The following is a 23,165-nucleotide window of genomic DNA, read 5'->3' as shown; positions in this document are numbered from 1 at the left end:
CTGCTTGTTCTGTGTAATTGACTCATTCATTGAAAGGGGTGTGTTAAAAATAATAGCAGTGTGGAGTTTAATTAGAGAATTCATTAATTCTGTGAAAAAACAGGTGTCATTAATTATCCTTAAGTAAGGAAAAAAGGAAGCGAATGTTTCACACATTATTATAAAATATATTTTCTTCTGAATAGTAAAATAGGCCGTTCCAAACATTGTTTGGAGGAACAACATCATTTGATTAAAAAGTTGATTGGAGAGGGGAAAACATATTAAGAAGTGTAGAAAATTATAGGATGCTTAGCTAAAATTATCTCAAATGCTTTAAAATGGCAACAAAAACCCGAAACATGCAGAAGAAAACAAGCAACTACTGTTAAAACGGATCAAAGAATAGTCAGAATGGCAAATATTCAGCCATTTATCAGCTCCAGAAAGATCAAAGATGATCTACAATTACGTGGAAGTACTGTTACAGTCAGAAGACGTTTGATAGAAGCTAAGCTATCAGCAAGAAACCCCAGTAAAGCACCATTGTTGAAAAAGGGAAACGTGCAGAATTGGTTAAAATTTGCCAAGGAACATTGATTGTTCCAAAGAGAAATGGCGTAACATTCTGTGAACTGATGAGAGTAAAATTGTTATTTTTGGGTCTAGTGGTCAGACGACCCCCGGGTACTGAATTCAAGCCACAGTACACTGTGAAGACAGTGAAGCATGGTGGCGCAACAATCATGGTATGGGGATGTTTTTTATACAACGGTGTTGGGTTTGTATTCCAAGATCATGGATCAGTTTGAATACATTGAGGAAGCGAGGAGCATCTTGGTTCCAGACAAAAATGATTGAGGTAATGGAGTGGCCAGCTCAATATTACAACCAGAAGCCAGAAGTTGGTTGACTCGACACAGACACGCAACCAAAACAATGGTTATGCAACTAAATATTAGTTCAGTAATTTAAAGTGAAGTTTAATCTACATGGCAAATACCCAGGGCGGGATCGAACCGGCAACCCTCCGACAGCCGGACGACTGCTCTTACTGCCTGAGCCATGTCGCCCAGCTAGAAAAAAAATCGAGAAAGATTTTTTCAGTTTATACAGTAATGTTTCAGTTTGAAGAGAGAAATGTTGACACTGACATTTTTTTGAACAGATTAATATTACTTTTCTTTGCTTCCTGTAAAATAATAACGCAGCCTTAATAACATTTGTTAATGCTTTGATTTGGAATTGAATGTGTAAACTTTCCACTACATTTGAAATATGGAACTAAAAGTTACAGTAGCTGTGTACTGTGCTTGGTGCCCTGTTGAACATATGGGACATTCTGAAATTCAGTCAGCTCCGGTAGATTTAAATAGGATGTAAATACTCACTCTTTGAGCTGAGAATGGCATTACTGTCTAAACTTCATGTGACTTCATATGCAAATGCGTGCATTGAGATGAAAACATCTGAAATAGATCCACAGAGCTGAGTTTGTTTTAAAATTGAATGCCGTTTTACATTAAAAGCTGTAATGTGCTGATGTGCAATAGTAGCTTGTAATTTTGATGAAAAGTATTGTAGTGAGCGGCGCAGTTGATGGAGACTGAGACAGACTTGGCATTTCTTGAATCACTCCAGCGGAGCTTCGTTTTATTGCTCTCGCCTTTAGAAAGGCGGTTGGGGCAGCTTCATCGCTTAACATCGTAATGCAGGAACAAACAGTACTAGAACGTATCTGCTAGAACGTATAGCACAAGCTAGGCTCTGATTGGGGCAACAAATGATTTATATTTCATATTTAATTTGATTTCGATTTCGACAGACATGAAAAACATACTGTAACAGCAAAAAAAACATTGTAAGGAAAACTGTTAAGATCAAATAATGGCTAACAATTACTACAATTAATCACTGCAAAGCTTGCACAAACCAATAATCAGAATCTGTGTCGGCATTTCCCTCCCAGCGGTGGGTTAAAAGATGGACTGTACGGCATTGCAAGGACTACTTACTGTTTTTTATATATTTTCCACAAATTTTAGCTTGCACTTTTACAAACCAGATAATGCGGCAGGGTGAGTTCTCATTTACTCAATTTTAATACAAATCTAATGTAATGTAATGTAATCTAACACACACACAGATAGCAAATATCAGATTCACCCTCCCTCCTCAGTCCTCATTTCTCTGAAAAAAACAACAGAAATAAAGAACTTTAAACAAAGAACTGCATTCGAAATTCATACTAAGCAATACAATCTGCAGCAGTGTGACTTTTTAGACCTCTTTTAACAAGGTGAGAGTGTGCTGCTCAGTAGTGTGCAGTAGGATGAGTGACCGAGTGTGTGAGTGTGTGAGTGTGTGGTAGAGTGTGTGAGTGTGTGACAGAGAGTGTGAGTGTGTGGTAGAGTGTGTGAGCATACAACAGAGTGTGTGAGCCTGCGACCGTGTGTGTGAGTGTGCGACCGAGTGTGTGAATGTGCGACAGAGAGTGTGAGTGTGTGGTAGAGTGTGAGTGTGGTAGTGTGTGAGTGTGTGGTAGAGTGTGTGAGTGTGCAACAGAGTGTGTGCGTGTGCGACAGAGAGTGTGAGTGTCCAACAGAGAGTGTGAGTGTGCAACAGAGTGTGAGTGTGGTAGAGTGTGAGTGTGGTAGTGTGTGTCTTAGAGAGTGTGAGTGTGTGTTAGAGAGTGTGTGTTAGAGAGTGTGAGTGTGTGGTAGAGTGTGTGAGTGTGTGGTAGAGAGTGTGAGTGTGTGATAGAGAGTGTGAGTGTGTGGTAGAGAGTGTGAGTGTGGTAGAGTGTGAGTGTGTGGTAGAGTGTGTGTGTTAGAGAGTGTGAGTGTGTGGTAGAGAGTGTGAGTGTGTGGTAGAGTGTGTGAGTGTGTGGTAGAGACTGTGAGTGTGTGGTAGAGTGTGTGAGTGTGTGGTAGAGTGTGTGTTAGAGAGTGTGAGTGTGTGGTAGAGAGTGTGAGTGTGTGGTAGAGTGTGTGTTAGAGAGTGTGAGTGTGGTAGCGTGTGAGTGTGTGTGGTAGAGTGTGTGAATGTGGTAGAGTGTGAGTGTGTGGTAGATTGTGTGGTAGTGTGTGAATGTGTGGTAGAATGTGTTGTATTGAAAGCGTGTGAGTGTTTTTGGACCTGTTTTTAAAGAGGTTACAGAGTGTGTCAGATTGAAGCTCACTGCTGATGAGAAATATAAACACAGTGACCATGACTGACCTGCAGCACCTCTCTCTGACATTAACTGCGATGACAGCCGAAACCATGGCAACCAGACCCGCGGAGAACAGCACTGACTTTAGTGCACACGGTGAGAGGCCAGGAGATGGTGCTACAGGAGGCACTGAACCTGCAGGAAATAAACATTACACAGGACCCCACAGAGACAGCTACTGTCACACACAAACACACATGCACTTACACACATACACATGCCCATACTCACAAATATACACACGTGTGTGCAAGCACATTCAAACATACATGGGACACTTTCACACACTCATGGACAGACTGAAACACACACACGCACGCACACACACACAGACACACACACACACACACACGCACACACATACACAAACACACACACGCACAGACATACACACACACACACACACATGCACACACACACGCACATACACACACACACAGGAAATGCCAGAGAATAAGCACAGTCACATTATCCACAGACAGACTTACAGATGTCCTTTGTGGAATTTGATTGCGTCTTTGTGTCGACCCGGTTACTGCTGTTGCAGTAGATGTTCCTGTTGGTTGCCGTGACGATGAGGTTGAGTCCTGTCAGTGAGGTTGTATTCTCTACCTGTGTGCAGTGGGTGTGGTCACAGGTGTCGCTGACCATGGTGTCTTCAGCAGAGCAGTTCACCAACACCTTACAGACCCCTCCATCAGAGGAGAGTAACGCCACTATCACCTGGGGTATGGGCGGGGCCTCTGCAAAACAACAACCAATCCACTGGGCCAAAGATGTGACACACTTCAGAATATAGTCATAATAAACTCATACATCATATCATTTAATATCACAATAATGCCACATATTCATATTGTTATCATATAATCTCAGAAACCACATATGACAATCTCATGATAATCTCAGAAATAACATTTATCTACAGAATTACACTTATTTAAAGTGGCTTTAATCTATGATTTCCTCAGTTTTGGTCTATTCTACATTTTAGTTCCTCGCAACCTCCAGCTCTCTCTCACACAGCTTTCCCTCTCCTGACTGTCAGTGTTTCCTTGTTTCAGTCACTTCACCACAGACAAGGGTTCTCAAACTCCTCCTCCTCTTGTGTTTATGGCGCTTAAACTCTCCTGCATTACTGCCGGACGCTTGTGCCACGCAAACTACACATCTCTGCCCTCGCAACATTAGTTTCCATGGTTTTCCTGCATACATTTACATACAGGGCGCCCGCCACAAACTTTAAGTTTTAATGTACAGAAATGAAATTAAACACTGTGAATGATCTCAATTGTGATTGCTAGAGAAACGCCAGTGGGAATATATCTCAAAGATGATATTTGTTCGTATGGAAAAATCATAGATTGCCATTTTAAATGCATTAGGGTATGATCATTTTTTCACTCTTATGATTGTATATAGTTGCCATTCACATAGCGCCTTTATCCAAAGCACTGTACAACTGATGCTTCCCATTCACCCATTCATACACACACCAACGGTGAATGGCTGCCATGCAAGGCACCAACCAGCTCATCGGGAGCAATTGGGGGTTAGATGTCTTGTTCAGGGACACTTCAACACACCCAGGGCAGAATCGAACCGGGAACCCTCCCACTGCCAGGTAACTGCTCATACCTCCTGAGGTAATGTTGCCCCTATGTGTATTTTACACATCCCAGTAACTGTAACAGAGTCACATTTCTACCTTGAACTGTGAGCCTGTAGGTAGCAACATGTTTCTCCTGTCCTCCATCATCTGCTATCGTTGCTCTGTAGATCCCACTGTAATTCTGCTGCACATTCTTCAGTAGCAGAGAGAAGCTTGTCTCATCAAATTCTGATATAATACTGTTTTTATATTTTTTCATATATTTTATATTCTGAGTGTAATGCACTATTTTAGAAGAGATATTAAATCTCCATAATATGCTGTCAAACTGTAGTTCTTCATGTCTCTTCACATCCAGACGAACAGAGTCTCCCTTGAGCACAAACAAATCCTCTTCAGCTCTGGAAACTAGAAAGAAACAGAAAAATGTTTTTTTTAAGTTTTTTAAAACTGTAAAACAAACTCTGTTCAACACACATTATAACATCAACACAACAATTTACAGGATCCATTATAAAATAGAAACAAACTGCCACTGTGCATCTATATATTTTTGGGAAGAAGTGTAATTCAAGTGTGCAACTCAGATCTATACACATCTATACAAAAGATCATGTTAAATGGATGAACATAATGAAAATATTTACACTTTACTACAGTTTACTTGATTCAAAACAAAAACAGTAGCTTAATACACTCTGTGAGCACTTTATTAGGTATTTATTATATATTTTTTGTTTTTGACTTCTACTGCTGTATCCTATCCACTTAGAGTTATGATGTGTTGTGCATTCAGAGATGCTCTTCTGCAAACCACTGTTGTAATGTGTGGTTATTTGCATTACTGTCGCTTTCTGGTCAGCCTTGACCAGTCCGGCCATTCTCCTCTGATGTCTCTCATTAACAAGGTATTTCTGTCTGTTTGCAAACTTTAGAGACTAGTATGGATGAAAATCCCGGGAGATCAGCAGTTTCTAAGATACTCAAACCACCCAGTCTGCCACCAACAGTCATTCCACGGACAAAGTCACTTAGCTCACATTTTTACCCCATTCTGATGGTTGATATGAACATTAACTGAAGCTCCTGATCGGTATCTACATGATTGTATGCATTGCACTGCTTCCACACAATCGGCTGATTAGATAGTTGCATGAATAAGTAGGTGTTATAAAGTAAAAATGTTCCTAATAAAGTGCTCGGTGAGTGTATATACAGTGTTGTGCAAAATCTTAGGCGCATGTAAAAAAAAAGAAAAGAAAAATTATACATTCATGAAATAGTATAGTTTTGTATAGTATAAAAAATATATATACATAAAATAAACTTGCTACAGTTGTACTTCTGCAGACTTTGACTGTCTTGCTTGCTATTTGTCATCTCATTTGTGAGACTTATTGCTGAAAAATTTGAATCAGTCACTTATAAAGCTTTCAAACCTGACAAAAGTAAAGAAAAAACAGGTGTTGGGAAAAAGAGTAAATGCATAAAAAGATTATACTCCTACACTGTTATAAATGACATGCTTTCACATAATGATTAGCGTCTTTATTTTGCTCCACATGAACTGGACTTTCTTAAAAGTTTTGACTGGGAGATATCTTGTTTGGTGACTAAAAATCTGACAGGAAAGCCAGCACTATTATCTTTTCAATTCAGCAGACTTCAGCAGGAATATCCATGTTGGCTTTTGGAGGGGAAAAAGCCAACATGGATATCCCTGCTGAAGGTTAAGAGTTTGGCCAAAGAGAAGGCAGAGGATATGACAGAGAGGTACTAATCAAAGAGTTACATTTCACAGGATTGGGGGCTAGACAGGGTTGTAGATTGACCAAACAAAGTGAGATGCTTCAGGGGGGTTGACTGTAGTGCACTTGCCTCCCATGTTTTCGAACACTATGAATCTTTTAAATTAGTGGTCATATAATCACAAAGCTCTATACTACACACTCCATAATGTACAATGAGTAATATAAAAAGCAGCCATTTTACAAAGGACATTTGCATATGAAGTCACATGAAGTCTCGACAGTAATGCCATTCTCAGTTCAAAGAGTGAGTATTCACAGCCTATTTAAATCTACTGGAGCTGACTGAATTTGAGAATGTCCCATATGTTCAACAGGGCATCAAGCACAGCACAGCACAGCTAATTCCTTCAGGAAGCACACTGGGCTGGTTGGAATGAGAGATCAGAGAAGAATGTGCTAATGTATCTTTACAAAGTAGAACATGCCTACCAAATACATCTCTCTATATACTAACTACAGTCAAAATGATGCAGGAAAATGTTACTGCAGGTGACAAAGGTGATAAAGAGATCTGAACCACACAAAATAAGAAGCAAGTCACCTATTATATGAATAAATATCTCAAATAGACGTAGTTATTAAACTGTACCTGCAAACAGCAGTGTGGCCACCAACAGGATAAGCATTTTCAGTCCGGGAGAGATCTGTGTGGCTTCCTCTGCGGGGCTTTGTATATGTATGTGTGTGCGTGCGTGCGTGTGTGCGTGTGTGTGTGTGTGTGTGTGTGTGCCTGTGTGTGTGTGTGCGTGTGTGTGGTGGGGCCACTAACTTCACACAGGAAGTGTATTAAAGTTACAATCTACAGAGACTGTAATACCTGCTCACAAAGAAATGTGTACAATTATGTCCAAATTACTGGCACCATTGATAAAGATGCACAAAAAGACCAGAAAACAAATTATTACTGAGATATATTTAGGTAGAAAATATTGTATTTTTTATGCAATGCAATCAAACACATTTTTCAAATTAGAAATATTTTTTTAGAAAAGCCAAATTTATTTACTAATACAGTAGTACCCCTTATACAATTTACTTATAGTGCCCCCCATAGTGCATGTTATACCTCATTTTGTAGCTCTGATCTTCTAGTTAAAAAAAGAAAAATGAAATCTGTGCTAATACACCATTTACTGCGTTGCGTCACATATTGTGGAAGTCTAAACACTCTCAGATACATTCCTGTGTATTTCTGTGTCAGAAAAACATGCTGGGGGTACAGAGCAGATAAGGAGAACTGAAGATAAGAGAAACTTGAAGCCTGTCACTGTAACATCAGTTCGCTTATATGAATAACTATGGCCTGAGCAAGTGCAAGCTATGACCACACCAGTACGACCACACATGGTTTCCAGGCAACATGCATTGTCAGTAACATCACATAGTGCACGATTAGTGCAACAAAAAAGGAGACGTAAAGCATCTGAGCAGCAGAGAAAGTCAACTATTTATTTTTTATGGGGCTGAATGGGAGACATAAAAATAATGGTAGACAAGATTTGAAGTCAATATCAGATTATAACTGTGAACTGGAAAGGATTTTTGGAGAAGTTTTCATCAAGTGTGGAGTGAACACCCAGTCCATCTGGCTCAGACTGAGGCAGTTTATCTACCACAACATACACACATATTAAACCCTATCTTGACATCAGAAGCCATTACATTACATTATATTATTGGCATTTGGCAGACGTACAGTTGATTAGATTAAGCAGGAGACAATCCTCCCCAGGAGCAATGCAGGGTTAAGGGCCTTGCTCCAGGGCCCAACGGCTGTGCGGATCTTATTGTGGCTACACCGGGATTAGAACCACCGACTGCATGTCCCAGTCATGTACCTTAACCACTATGCAACAGGCCGCCGTTCACCATGCACCCAGACGGGCCCTGCACTGAAGATTTCGGATTTATGATCCATACGGGTTTCCTACCAGAAAGGCCAACACCAACACCTCATAAGCCTTGTTCTTTGACGTAAGCCAAAGAAATGCCCATGTATGGATTTTCAGATCAAACAACAATTTCTCTATGGGAAAAAAATTAATGGGATTTCTTACATGACATAAGATGTCTCTCTCTCTCTCTCTCTCTCTCTCTCAGACTGAAAATGCTTGTCCTGTTGGTCTCCACACTGCTGTTTGCAGGTACAGTGTAATAACTGCATTTATTTTAAATATGTATTTATATAATTGGTGATGTATTTCGTGTGATTTAGATCTCTTTATCACCGATGTCACGTGCAGTAACTGCATGGCACAAATAATTTACTTGTAGATGTCGTAGTGTAATTAGAAAAACAACAGACCCAACTTTCATGACATGCACATTGCTTGTTCTGAGTAATTGACTCATTCATGTTCAAGGAGTTTAATTCGAGAATTCATTAATTCTGTGAAAAAACTGGTGTCAATAATTGTCACAGGACAAAAGGAAGCAAATGTTTCATTATAGGATGCTCAGCTAAAATGATCTCAAATGTTTTAAAATGGCAACAAAACCCCGAAACATGCAGAAGAAAGCGAGCAACTACAGTTAAAACGGATCAAAGAATAATCAGAATCGAAAAGATTCAGCAATTTATCAGCTCCAGAAAGATCAAAGATGATCTACAATTACCTGTAAGTACTGTTACAGTCAGAAGACGTTTGATAGAAGCTAAGCTATCAGTAAGAAGCCCCAGTAAAGCACCATTGTTGAAAAAGGGAAATGTGCAGAATCGGTTAAAATTTGCCAAGGAACATCGATTGGCCCAAAGAGAAATGGCGTAAGAAATGGCATAACATTCTGTGAACTGATGAGAGTAAAATTGTTATTTCCGGGTCTAGTGGTCAGATGACCCCCGGGTACTGAATTCAAGCCACAGTACACTGTGAAGACAGTGAAGCATGGTGGCGCAAAAATCATGGTATGGGGATGTTTTTTATACTACGGTGTTGGGTTCGTATTCCAAGGATCATGGATCAGTTTGAATACATCGAGGAAGCGAGGAGCATCTTGGTTCCGCCGAAAAAGATTGAGGTAATGGAGTGGCCCGCTCAATATCACAACCTCAACCCCATTGAAAACTTGTGGGATGACATTAAAAATGCTGTTTCTGCAGCAAAACCCAAAAATTCACAGGAACTGTGGAATGTAGTTTGTTCATCCTGGGCTGAAATGCCTGTTTCTAGGTGCCAGAAGTTGGTTGACTCGATGCAACACAGACGTGCAGCAGTCATCAAAAACAGTGGTTATTCAACAAAATATTAGTTCAGTAATTTAAAGTGAAGTTAAATCTAGAAAGATTTTTTCAGTTTATACAGTAATGTTTCAGATTGAAGCGAAAAATGTTGGGTAACTGTGTTGGATGGAATATAAGGTTTAATCACAAAAAACTGTAGTCTTGTTTAATTACAGCCCAATTTATTTCGTGCATTTGATGGAATTTAAATGAATGGATTCCAACAAATGATTTATATTTCATATTGAATTTGATTTCTATTTGTTTGGATTCATTTGAGGGTTCATAAATGAAACTTGGAAAACATACTGTAACAGCAAAAAATAAAAATAAAAACATTGTAAGGAAAACTGTTAAGATCAAATAATGGCTAACAATTACGACAATTAATCACTGCAAAGCTTGCACACACTACTTCATTTTCAGCTCACCAATAATCTGAATCTCTGTCTGCATTTCCCTCCCAGCCGTGGGTTAAAAGATGGACTGTACGGCATTGCAAGGACTACTTACTGTATTTTATATATTTTCACAAATTTTAGCTTGCAGTTTTACAAACCAGATAATGCGGCAGGCATTTACTCAATTTTAATACAAATCTAATGTAATGTAATCTAATCTAACAGACACACAGATACCAAATATCAGATTCACCCTCCTTCCTCAGTCCTCATTTCTCTCTGAAAAAAACAATAGAAATAAAGAACTTTAAACAAAGAACTGCATCCAAAATTTATACTAAGCAATACAATCTGCAGCAGTGTGGCTTTATAGACCTCTTTTAACAAGGTGAGAGTGTGCTGCTCAGTAGTGTGCAGTAGGATGTGTGACCGAGTGTGTGAGTGTGTGAGTGTGTGATCGAGTGTGTGAGTGTGTGAGTGTGTGAGTGTGCAACAGAGTGTGTGAGTGTGTGAGTGTGCGACAGAGAGTGTGAGTGTGTGGTAGAGTGTGAGTGTGGCAGTGTGAGTGTGTGGTAGAGTGTGAGTGTGTGGTAGATTGTGTGGTAGCGTGTGAGTGTGTGGTAGAATGTGTTGTATTGTGAGTGTGAGTGTTTTTGGACCTGTTTTTAAAGAGGGTACAGAGTGTGTCAGATTGAAGCTCACTGCTGATGAGAAATATAAACACAGTGACCATGACTGACCTGCAGCACCTCTCTCTGACATTAACTGCGATGACAGCCGAAACCATGGCAACCAGACCCGTGGAGAACAGCACTGACTTTAGCGCACATGGTGAGAGGCCAGGAGATGGTGCTACAGGAAATAAACATTACACAGGACCTCACAGAGACAACTACTGTCACACACAAACACACATGCACTTACACAAAACTATTTTGACGCAATACAGTAAATGGCATATCTTTTCACACATCTAATTATTATTATTATTTTTTTGGAAGTGAAATCAGAAGAACGGAGCTACGAAATCACCTGTCAGGATTGGCCAATCCATTTTGGAGGATATAGCTTTTTAAAATATGTGTGTCTGACATGAGAGGTTTTGTGAAATCAGCCTTCAAAGTTTGAGTGGTTGTCACGGTTTACCAATTAGAAGTGCCCTCGATGTAAAAGCTGGCCCCTCAGCCACTACATTGGAGGGTCTGGAGACATTGGGGGTCTGTGGGTGTCAACCAGCTTTAGGCAGCGTTTTAAAATAATTCTAAGCTTTATTTATATAACACCGTTATATCGTCGAAAGTAATGTTTGGTTTGATCCCATTTAAATTAGTAGATATGGAGTCCATGTTTTATGGCACACAAATGCACACGTCCTTCACTATTATGAACTGCAATTTTCATTCTAGGATATACGGATTTAACATAATTAGGCAGAGAACGGACCAAGTGCAAGGAGTGCAAGTTCATCTAATAATTTCTGCCGAGTACATGCTAATCACAGACTATGCTAATCAGAGAGTAATTGCTGACTGACCGCGAGGTTGGCAGGACTTGGCTGTCACACTGCTGCTTTGGGAGCTGACGGGGTTCTTGGCTGTACAGGTGTAGATCTCTTCTGCCAGGGTGGGGGACACAGTCAGGGTAGTTTTGTTCTCTGTTCCGGGAATGTTGCCTCCATTTGTGGACCAGAACAGTGCCACCTGGTGGCTTCCAAACACACTGCAACTCAGGGTCACATTACAGCTGTCTGTGCTGTTATTGACCTGGGTGGTTACCTGCACTGAGATAATCCTCTCTGTGGAGAAAGGAAGCACCAGCATCAAATTAATATTACAATCAACAGACACAAATGGTGAAACACACTGCTTCACTACAGTTCAGAGATCTACAGACACACAAACTGAAACACACCACTTCATTACAGTTCGGAGATCTACAGACACACACACACTGAAACACACCACTTCATTACAGTTCAGGGATCTACAGACACACACATTGAGACACACCACTACATTACAGATCAGAGATCTACAGACACATACTGAAACACACTGTTTCATTACAGTTCAGAGATCTACAGACACACACATTGAGACACACCACTTCATTACAGGTCAGAGATCTACAGACAAAAACACTGAGGTGCTCACCATGAACTTGCAGTTTATATATCGCTGACTTCAGGGGCCTGGATGATACAAAACCGCCAAAGACATATTCCCCAGAATCCTCTTCTCTCAGATTGCTGATGTTTAGAGCCCCAGTGTCATTATTCACGATCAATCTCCCTTTGAAGTTTGAGTCTATATGCCGGATCTCAAATGATGAGTTTTCTGATTTTCTCACTAATGTGATGACATTATTGCTGTTCTTTTTCCAGTTCATGTAACCAATTCCTTTGAGTAGTCGCTTCTCCGTGGGAAGCAAAATGGACTTTCCAACGACTCCATTCAACTCCAGTGAATCTCCGCAGGCATTAAACACCTGCAGCACTGTGAGCGAATACAACAGCAACACAACTGTTACTAGAACACAGTTACCAACACAACACATCCATCGTTACAAAACTTAAAACACAACTACTAAATCAGTCAAATAGTATTTGTTTTGGATTCAAATTCAAATTTCTGAATTTGACTAAGCTTGCCTGGTGTATCGGAACTAATGAAATTATCCAAAAAGTTTAAACCTCACCCATCTGGTCCTCCTTGCAGGCTCAAATACACCATGCAAGATCAATAGAGCACAAAAAGTGTTTGAATCCAAAATAATTACAGTTTGAACCCAGGTCTACTATTAATACACAATTACTACAACAACACTTCCACTGTACAAATTATGACAAGAGAAGTACTACTCAAGTATGACTACTCAATAATAATTTCTACAACTGTTACCGCAACACAGCTTCCACTACAACACAATTACTAATATACAACTATTACAACACTACTACAATTTTTACTGCAATATAAGGACAACCACACAGGCGTTACTACACAACTAAAACACAAAAACGACTACAATTTAACCATGACTGGTATATGTGAATATAACAAAATATTTATAATGTCAATTCCTTCCTAAACAAGCTAATGTCAAGTCAGCACAAAGTCCTTTCAGCATTAGGGCGTCTAGCTGATGAATCCAAAACAATTCTCTTTTCACAACGCACGTTTTATACATAGTCCTCCTCCATTTCAGAGCACCATAACATAACATCATGAGTGAGCATTAAATATCAAATTGTGTATGTACAGTGCAGTCTGTAAGTATTTGGACAGTGGTACAATTTCTGTTCTTTTGGCTCGGTACTCCAGCACATTAGATTTGAAATTAAACTATGAACATGATGTCCATGAGCTGAAGCATAACTGGGCGAGATAACCAAGACAACAATCCAAAACACAAAAGCAAGTCCACGTCCAGTTGACTGAAAACAATCAAAATTAAAGTATTGGAGTGGTCTAGTCAAACTTGAGTGGAATATAGATGCTGTGGCAGAACCTGAAAAGAGAAGTTCATGCTCAGAAACCTACCACTTTGACTGAATTATATACAGAAAAATGGAGTAAAATTCCTCCACATTGATGTGAAAGACTAATATAATAATAATAATAATAATAATAATAATAATATATTCTCTCATATATTAGTAATCACCATCAATCAAACCAATCATTTTCATACTCATTGTGGACACGCACAGTGGCATCCAGGAAAAGACCACCCGCCAGGATAGAAAGGTTTCATCATATTTCATCATATATTCTTTTTTTGTATTAGCTATTGTATTGTTGTACTCGGGGTATTCTAGCTGCCAACCGTGGAATGCTAGTTTGGAAGTTGATGTATTCTTCAAGGGTTCCGATTATATCTGTATGGTTACACTAGGACTCGGAACTGTACTGTCCTCTCAGGTCCACTTCGCACTTGTACTTGTGTTTGATCTGCACTTTGTTGTACGTCGCTCTGGATAAGAGCGTCTGCTAAATGCCTTGTAATGTAATGTAATGTAATGTAATGTAATCATAGCTATAAAGGTGATCACTCAGAATAGCTTTGCATTGATTTGAAATGACGCTTCCCTGCAAATGGGGAAGAAAAGTGGACCAAAACCACGGTAGGAAAATTCCCCCCACAGCATAACAACCAATCAGGCCTGTACTGTTCTCTTGGTGGATGCCACATACAGTGGTGTGAAAAAGTGTTTGCCCCCTTCCTGATTTCTTTTTTTTGGGGGTTTTTTTTTTGCATGTTTGTCACACTTAAATGTTTCAGATCATCAAACAAATTAAAATATTAGTCAAAGACAACACAAGTAAACACAAAATGCAGTTTTTAAATGAAGGTTTTTATTATTAAGGGAGAAAATCCAAACCTACATGGCCCTGTGTGAAAAAGTGATTGCCCCCTAAACCTAATAACTGGTTGGGCCACCCTTAGCAGCAACAACTGCAATCAAGCGTTTGCGATAACTTGCAATGAGTCTCTTACAGCGCTGTGGAGGAATTTTGGCCCACTCATCTTTGCAGAATTGTTGTAATTCAGCCACATTGGAGGGTTTTCGAGCATGAACCGCCTTTTTAAGGTAATGCCATAGCATCTCAATAGGATTCAGGTCAGGACTTTGACTAGGCCACTCCAAAGTCTTCATTTTGGTTTTTTTCAGCCATTTAGAGGTGGACTTGCTGGTGTGTTTTGGATCATTGTCCTGCTGCAGAACCCAAGTTCGTTTCAGCTTGAGGTCACAAACAGATGGCCGGACATTCTCCTTCAGGATTTATTGGTAGACAGCAGAATTCATGGTTCCATTTATCACAGCAAGTCTTCCAGGTCCTGAAGCAGGAAAACAGCCCCAGACCATCACACTACCACCACCATATTTTACTGTTGGTATGATGTTCTTTTTCTGAAATGCAGTGTTACTTTTACGCCAGATGTAATGGGACACACACCTTCCAAAGAGTTCAGCTTTTGTCTCGTCAGACCACAGAGTATTTTTCCAAAAGTCTTGGGGATCATCAAGATGTTTTCTGGCAAAATTGAGACGAGCCTTAATGTTCTTTTTGCTCAGCAGTGGTTTTCGTCTTGGAACTCTGCCATGCAGGCCATTTTTGCCCAGTCTCATTTGTTCCTGAATTTCTTTAGATCTCAGCATGATGTCTAGCTTTTGAGGATCATTTGGTCTACTTCACTTTGTCAGGCAGGTCCTATTTAAGTGATTTCTTGATTGAGAACAGGTGTGGCAGTAATCAGGCCTGGGTGTGGCTAGAGAAATTGAACTCAGGTTTGATAAACCACAGTTAAGTTATGTTTTAACAGGGGGGGCAATCACTTTTTCACACAGGGCCATGTAGGTTTGGATTTTTTTTCTCCCTTAATAATAAAAACCTTCATTTAAAAACTGCATTTTGTATTTACTTGTGTTGTCTTTGAATAATATTTAAATTTGTTTGATGATCTGAAACATATAAGTGTGACAAACATGCAAAAAAATAAGAAATCAGGAAGGGGGCAAACACTTTTTCACACCACCGTATGAACTCGTCAACTTTACGAGAATATAGTGATGGATGACTCAACTGACCTTCTCACTTTTTTCCTACATCTATGTAGACCAGTGACTGTGAGGAGGTGTATGCACGGCAACAACCCTATTACAGTAGTGTGCAAAAATGTGGGCACCCCTGGGTCTAAAAGCCTTTCACAATTAATATCTAAGCGAACAGAAGCCAAGCTGACTTTTTTTTTCTTTCTTTTTTTTAAGTTTCAAAATAATAACAAAAAATGAAAAAGGCCTTGTGCAAAAGTTTGGGAATCCTGTCAGTTAGTAGTAACTCCTCCTCAGGCAACTAGGACAGCTTGTAAACGCTTCCTGTAGCTACTCTTTCAATTCTCACTTTCTGGCTGTGGTGGAAATCCACCATCTTCAGTCTGAAATCATTGCACAACCGTTTCCAGGAACCCACGGTTGTTAGTAGCAGACAGAACAGCCACTGCAGTTGGATACTTTAGAAGGCATGGAGTTACTTCAGAATGAAAAGTTCAGCCCTGGAATCATACTCACCTGACTCACTGAAGCCCTAAAGAGTAAGTCACCTGGGTCTGGGCTTTAGTAATCATCTTTTTAAAAAGTAACAAAGTTCCAAAGTCTTAGGCACCTGTATAACATTCTGTACAGATAAGATTATTTCAAAAATAATTCAATGTAAGGTCCTAAATAAACGTACTATACAGTTTACATTACATTTTAGCCATTTGGCAGAATAGTTAAAAACTGAATCAAATCAATATTTTTTGTGATCACCCAGTTCTGAAGCATTTGGCTGAATATGAGCAGATAATATTGCCCAAAACACTTCAGAATTCATCATGCTGCTTTTGTCAGTAGCCACATCATCAATAAATACAAGGGAACCAGTTCCATTGGCAGCCATACATGGCAGGCCAACTGTTGTGAAGGGGTTTTTCTTCACCAGGGAAAGAATTCTTCGGTCATCCACCACAGTTGTTTTCCGTGGTCTTCCAGATCTTTTGGTGTTGCTGAGCTCACCAGTGCATTCTTTCTTTTGAAGAATGTTCCAAACAGTTGAATTGGGCACACCTAACGTTTTTGCTATCTCTCTGATGGGTTTGTTTTGATTTTTCAGCCTAATGATGGCTTGCTTCACTGATAGTGACAGCTCTTTGGATCTCATATTGAGAGTTGACAGCAACAGATTCCAAATGCAAATAGCGCACTTGAAATGAACTCTAGACCTTGTATCTGCTCCTTGTAAATGAGATAATGAGGGAATAACACACACCTGGCCATGGAAAAGCTGAGCAGCCAATTGTCCCATTACTTTTGGTCCCTTAAAAAGTGGGAGGCACATATAGAAACTGTTGTAATTCCTACACCGTTCACCTGATTTGGATGTAAATACCCTCAAATTAAAGCTGAAAGTCTGCAGTTAAAGCATATCTTGTTCGTTTCATTTCAAATCCATTGTGGTGGTGTATAGAGCCAAAAAGAAGAGAATTGTGTCGATGTCCCAATATTTATGGACCTGACTGTACATACATACACACAGTTAAAAAATGATACACAAAGAAATCCTGCTTTAAAATTTTAAAACTCTGTACCATTACAAGTTCAGGTTTTCTTTCGATCACATACACACCTGGAATTCATGTTCAAGCTCTTGTATGAAAACTTTAGAAACCATTTCAAAGGCAACCATTTCACATATTTCGATCATTGTCCGATATAGAACATTTCCTTGATTAGATCATGTTTCAAAATCTGACAAAACCAGAGTACAACCATAAAAAGGGGAACAACCTGGCCAAGAACAGGTTGTTCAGGTAAAAGAGGAGGAAGGGACAGAGAACGAGAGAAAGGGAAAGAGGGAGAGATTGAGTCGGTCTCCGCACTTACCCAAAAGAGCTGCAAACAGGGAAGAGGACATGGTGCAAAATCAGCTTAGCAGAAATGACAGAGCTTCTTTATGGCCTTCACTACAACAATGTGTGTGTGTGTGTGTGAGAGATACCTGGGCTTGTGTGTGAAGGAGCAGGTCTGAGTTTGTGCGTTTGTGTGTGTGTGTGTGTGTGTGTGTGTGTGTGTGAGGGTCACATTAACTCAGTTGGTCTGAGTTAATGTGTGTTTGTCTGCGTATGTGTGAACTGGTAGGTCTGAGTGTGTGTGTGTGTGCGTGTTTGTTTGTATTGTGTGAGCACTGGGTCCGTGGCTGTCTCTGTTCTTCGGAGTGCAGATGACGTTTGGTGGCTTTTGCAGAGCTGGGGCTTCACAGAGCTCAGCGGTCTGTGCGCTGGACGGACTGCAGACAAAGGGTTTACTTTAAAAATAAAAATAAATAAATAAATAAAAACCCTGTAGAGAGCGGAAGCGCAACTTCCTGTCTCAGCACCCAAAAGGCAAGCTGTCAACAGATAATAATGGCCCTCGCACGCCGCGAGTGACACGCCGACTTCTCGGACCTCAAATCGGACATAGGGTGCAGTAACTCCAGAGCTGTCAAATCTAACGAAACACCTCACCCAGTGCACGTGTGACTAAGGATCTCTGAAGTATCTGGATGAAGGGGCTCGGTAGTGCGTTCGTAGCGCTTGGCCAGCGCTTGGAATTAAAAGGGGAAGGGACTTGTTTTTTTAATTCATTTGTTTTGATCTGTGGCCAACATTCGCTGAAAAGCGATTAATTAATGTAAACGATTTTGATGTACAAGACCGTTGATCCGATCCGCATCCGTGGTGGCGACATGGCTCAGGCAGTGAGAGCAGTCGTCTGGCAGTCGGAGGGTTGCCGGTTCGATCCCCCGGTTCGATCCCCTGCCCGGGCTGTGTCAAAGTGTCCCTGAGCAAGACACCTAACCCCCAAATGCTCCTGACGAGCTGGTCGGTGCCTTGCAAGGCAGCCAGTCACCGTCAGCGTCTGAGTGCGTGTATGAATGGGTGAATGAGAAGAATTGTACAGCGCTTTGGATAAAGGCGCTATATAAATTCCAACCATTTACCATTTACCGATGTTTTCCCCGAGAGCATTGAGGTCGCCGTTTCTGTCATTGCCATGGAGCCCTGAAGGGGGCAGCAGTGAGACACTCATGAAGAGAAGGATGGAGTGAGTGAGAGTGAGAGTGACGCACCCACATCGTGTCTAAAATATGAAATATATTTTCTTCTGAATTGCTGAGTAAAATAGTTCCAAACATTGTTTGGAGGAACAACATTATTTGATTAAAAAGTTGATTGGAGAGGGGAAAACGTATAAAAAAGTGTAGCAAATTATAGGATGCTCAGCTAAAATGATCTCAAATGTTTTAAAATGGCAACAAAACCCCGAAACATGCAGAAGAAAGTGAGCAACTACTGTTAAAACGGATCAAAGAACAATCAGAATGGAAAAGATTCAGCAATTTATCAGCTCCAGAAAGATCAAAGATGATCTACAATTACCTGTAAGTACTGTTACAGTCAGAAGACGTTTGATAGAAGCTAAGCTATCAGCAAGAAGCCCCAGTAAAGCACCATTGTTGAAAAAGGGAAATGTGCAGAATCGGTTCAAGTTTGCCAAGGAACATCGATTGGCCCAATGAGAAATGGCATAACATTCTGTGAACTGATGAGAGTAAAATTGTTATTTTCGGGTCTAGTGGTCAGACGACCCCCGGGTACTGAATTCAAGCCACAGTACACTGTGAAGACAGTGAAGCATGGTGGCGCAAAAATCATGGTATGGGGATGTTTTTTATACTACTTCGTATTCCAAGGATCATGGATCAGTTTGAATACATTAAGGAAGCGAGGAGCATCTTAGTTCCGACAAAAATGATTGAGATAACGGAGTGGCCAGCTCAATATCACAACCTCAACCCCATTGAAAACTTGTGGGGTGACATTAAAAATGCCATTTCTGCAGCAAAACCCAAAAATTCACAGGAACTGTGGAGTGTAGTTTGTTCATCCTGGGCTGAAATGCCTGTTTCTAGGTGCCAGAAGTTGCTTGACTCGATGCAACACAGACGTGCAGCAGTCATCAAAAACAATGATTATGCAACTAAATATTAGTTCAGTAATTAAAAGTGAAGTTAAATCTAGAAAGATTTTTTCAGTTTATACAGTAATGTTTCAGTTTGAAGAGAAAAATGTTGACACTGACATTTTTTTGAACAGATTAATATTACTTTTCTTTGCTTCCTGTAAAATAATAATGCAGCCTTGATAACATTTGTTAATGCTTTGATTTGGAATTGAATGTGTAATCTTTCCACTACATTTGAGATATGGAACTAAAGGTTACAGTAGCTGTGTACTGTGCTTGGTGCCCTGTTGAACATATGGGACATTCTGAAATTCAGTCAGCTCCGGTAGATTTAAATGGGCTGTAAATACTCACTCTTTGAGCTGAGAATGGCATTACTGTCGAGACTTCATGTGACTTCATATGCAAATGCGTGCATTGAGATGAAAACATCTGAAATAGATCCACAGAGCTGAGTTTGTTTTAAAATTGAATGCCGTTTTACATTAAAAGCTGTAATATGCTGATGTGCAATAGTAGCTTGTAATTTTGATGAAAAGTATTGTAGTGAGCGGCGCAGTTGATGGAGACTGAGACAGACTTGGCATTTCTTGAATCACTCCAGCGGAGCTTCGTTTTATTGCTCTCGCCTTTAGAACGGCGGTTGGGGCAGCTTCATCGCTTTACATCTTAATACAGTAACAAACAGTACTAACAGAGTGCAGCGCTGGATCTGTGAGAACGTATAGCACAAGCTAGGCTCTGATTGGAGCAACAAATGATTTACATTTCATATTTAATTTGATTTCGATTTGTTTGGATTCATTTGAGAGTTCATAAAAGCTCACAGACATGAAAAAATACTGTAATAGCAAAAAATTAAAAAAAACATTTAACACAACTGTTAAGATCAAATAATGGCTAACAATTACTACAATTACATTACATAACATGACGTGGCATTTAGCAGACGCTCTTATCCAGAGCAACGTACAACAAAGTGCAAATCAAACACAAGAACAAGTGCAAAAGTGGACCTGAGAAGACAGTACAGTTCCGAGTCCTAGTGTAAACATACAGAAATTCAGAACCCTTGAAGAATACAATCAACTTTCAAACTAGCATACCACAGTTGGCAGCTAGAATACAACAATACAACAACAATACCTATACAAGTAACAATATCTATACATAAGTGCCATTACGGTCTAAGGCTAATCACGGTGATTGTGAGTTGGGGAGGGAAAGGTGCAGCCTGAAGAGATGGGTCTTCAGTCTGCACTTGAAGGAGGTCAGAGACTCTGCCGTTCTGACATCCACCGGGAGGTCATTCCACCACCGTGGCACCAGGACAGACAGCAGTCGTGAGCGTGAAGTGCAGGTGTGGCGAGGGGGAGGTGCCAGACGGTACGAAGTGGCAATCACTGCAAAGCTTGCACAAACCAATAATCAGAATCTGTGTCGGCATTTCCCTCCCAGCGGTGGGTTAAAAGATGGACTGTACGGCATTGCAAAGACTACTTACTGTATTTTATATTTTTTCACAAATTTTAGCTTGCAGTTTTACAAACCAGATAATGCGGCAGGGTGAGAGTTCTCATTTACTCAATTTTAATACAAATCTAATGTAATGTAATCTAATCTAACACACACACAGATACCAAATATCAGATTTACCCTCCCTCCTCAGTCCTCATTTCTCTGAAAAAACAACAGAAATAAAGAACTTTAAACAAAGGACTGCATCCGAAATTCATACTAAGCAATACAATCTGCAGCAGTGTGGCTTTTTAGACCTCTTTTAACAAGGTGAGAGTGTGCTGCTCAGTAGTGTGCAGTAGGATGTGTGACCGAGTGTGTGAGTGTGTGACAGTGTGAGTGTGTGAGTGTGCAACAGAGTGTGTGAGTGTGTGCGTGTCTGACTGAGTGTGTGAGTGTGCAACAGAGTGTGTGAGTGTGTGAGTGTGTGAGTGTGCGACAGAGTGTGTGAGTGTGCGACAGTGTGAGTGTGTGAGTGTGCAACAGAGTGTGTGAGTGTGTGCGTGTGAGACTGAGTGTGTGAGTGTGCAACAGAGTGTGTGAGTGTGTGAGTGTGTGACAGAGTGTGTGAGTGTGCGAGTATGTGGTAGAGTGTGTGAGTGTGCAACCGAGTGTGTGAGTGTGTGACAGAGTGTGTGAGTGTGCGAGTGTGTGGTAGAGTGTGTGAGTGTGGTAGAATGTGTGTTAGAGTGTGTGAGCGTGTGTGGTAGAGTGTGTGAGTGTGTGGTAGAGTGTGTGAGTGTGCGACAGTGTGAGTGGGTGAGTGTGTGACAGAGTGTGTGAGTGTGCGAGTGTGTGGTAGAGTGTGTGAGTGTGGTAGAATGTGTGTTAGAGTGTGTGAGTGCATGGTAGAGTGTGAGTGTGTGTTAGAGAGTGTGAGTGTGTGGTACAGTAGAGTGTGTGAGTACATGGTAGAGTGTGAGTGTGTGTTAGGGAGTGTGAGTGCATGGTAGGGTGTGAGTGGTAGAATGTGTTGTATTGTGAGTGTGTCAGATTGAAGCTCACTGCTGATGAGAAATATAAACACAGTGACCATGACTGACCTGCAGCACCTCTCTCTGACATTAACTGCGATGACAGCCGAAACCATGGCAACCAGACCCGTGGAGAACAGCACTGACTTTAGTGCACACGGTGAGAGGCCAGGAGATGGTGCTACAGGAAATAAACATTACACAGGACCCCACAGAGACAACTACTGTCACACACAAACACACATGCACTTACACAAAAACTTTTTGATGCAATACAGTAAATGGCGTATCTTATCACACATCTAACGGACGGAGCTACGAAATCACTTGTCGGGATTGGCCAATCCATTTCGGAGGATATAGCTTGTTAAAATATGAGTGGTTTTAGGAAATCAGCCTTCAAAGTTTGAGTGGTTGTCATGGTTTCCCACCTAGAAGTGCCCTCGGTGTAAAAGCTGGCCCCTTAGCCACTGCTTTGGAGGGTCTGGAGACATTGGGGGTCTGTGGGTGTCAACCAGCTTTAGGCAGCGTTTAAAAATAATTATAAGCTTTATTCATATAGCACCTTTATATCGTCGAAAGAAATGTTTGGTTTGATCCCATTTAAATTAGTAGAGATAGAGTCTGTCACGTTTCAGGTCTGTCTCGCCATGTTTTATGTTTATTCATGTTGTCTTAGTCACGTAGTGTCTTATCATGTATTATGTTAGTCTAGGTTCGTCATGTTGTTTAGTTTATTTCTTGTTACGATTTATTTTCTCGTCATGTCTAGTTATGTTTAGTTACGATTATATTACCTTGTTATGTTGAATGGTTATCGTCTTAGTTTCGTTTTGTATTATGTTTTGATTTATGTTTATTGTTACGTTAACTGGTCGTTGTTTAT

The 23,165-nt window shown here is 40.4% G+C and overlaps 1 protein-coding gene across 1 annotated transcript in view; it reads right to left on the bottom strand.

Annotated features, from left to right (window-relative positions):
• LOC133136224 (SLAM family member 5-like) overlaps positions 1-17,739 on the bottom strand; it is a 78,263-nt gene extending 60,524 nt beyond the window's left edge. The window contains exon 1 of the mRNA XM_061253529.1: positions 17,664-17,739. Within this exon, the coding sequence (XP_061109513.1) occupies positions 17,664-17,694 (31 nt within the window). The 5' untranslated portion in view covers positions 17,695-17,739. The remainder of the gene's footprint in view (positions 1-17,663) is intronic.
• Positions 17,740-23,165: the final 5,426 nt, after the last annotated feature.

The sequence above is a fragment of the Conger conger genome, chromosome 9, assembly GCF_963514075.1.
Source record: "Conger conger chromosome 9, fConCon1.1, whole genome shotgun sequence".
Classification (NCBI taxonomy): domain Eukaryota; kingdom Metazoa; phylum Chordata; class Actinopteri; order Anguilliformes; family Congridae; genus Conger; species Conger conger.
This window is presented reverse-complemented; position numbering and strand designations above follow the sequence as displayed.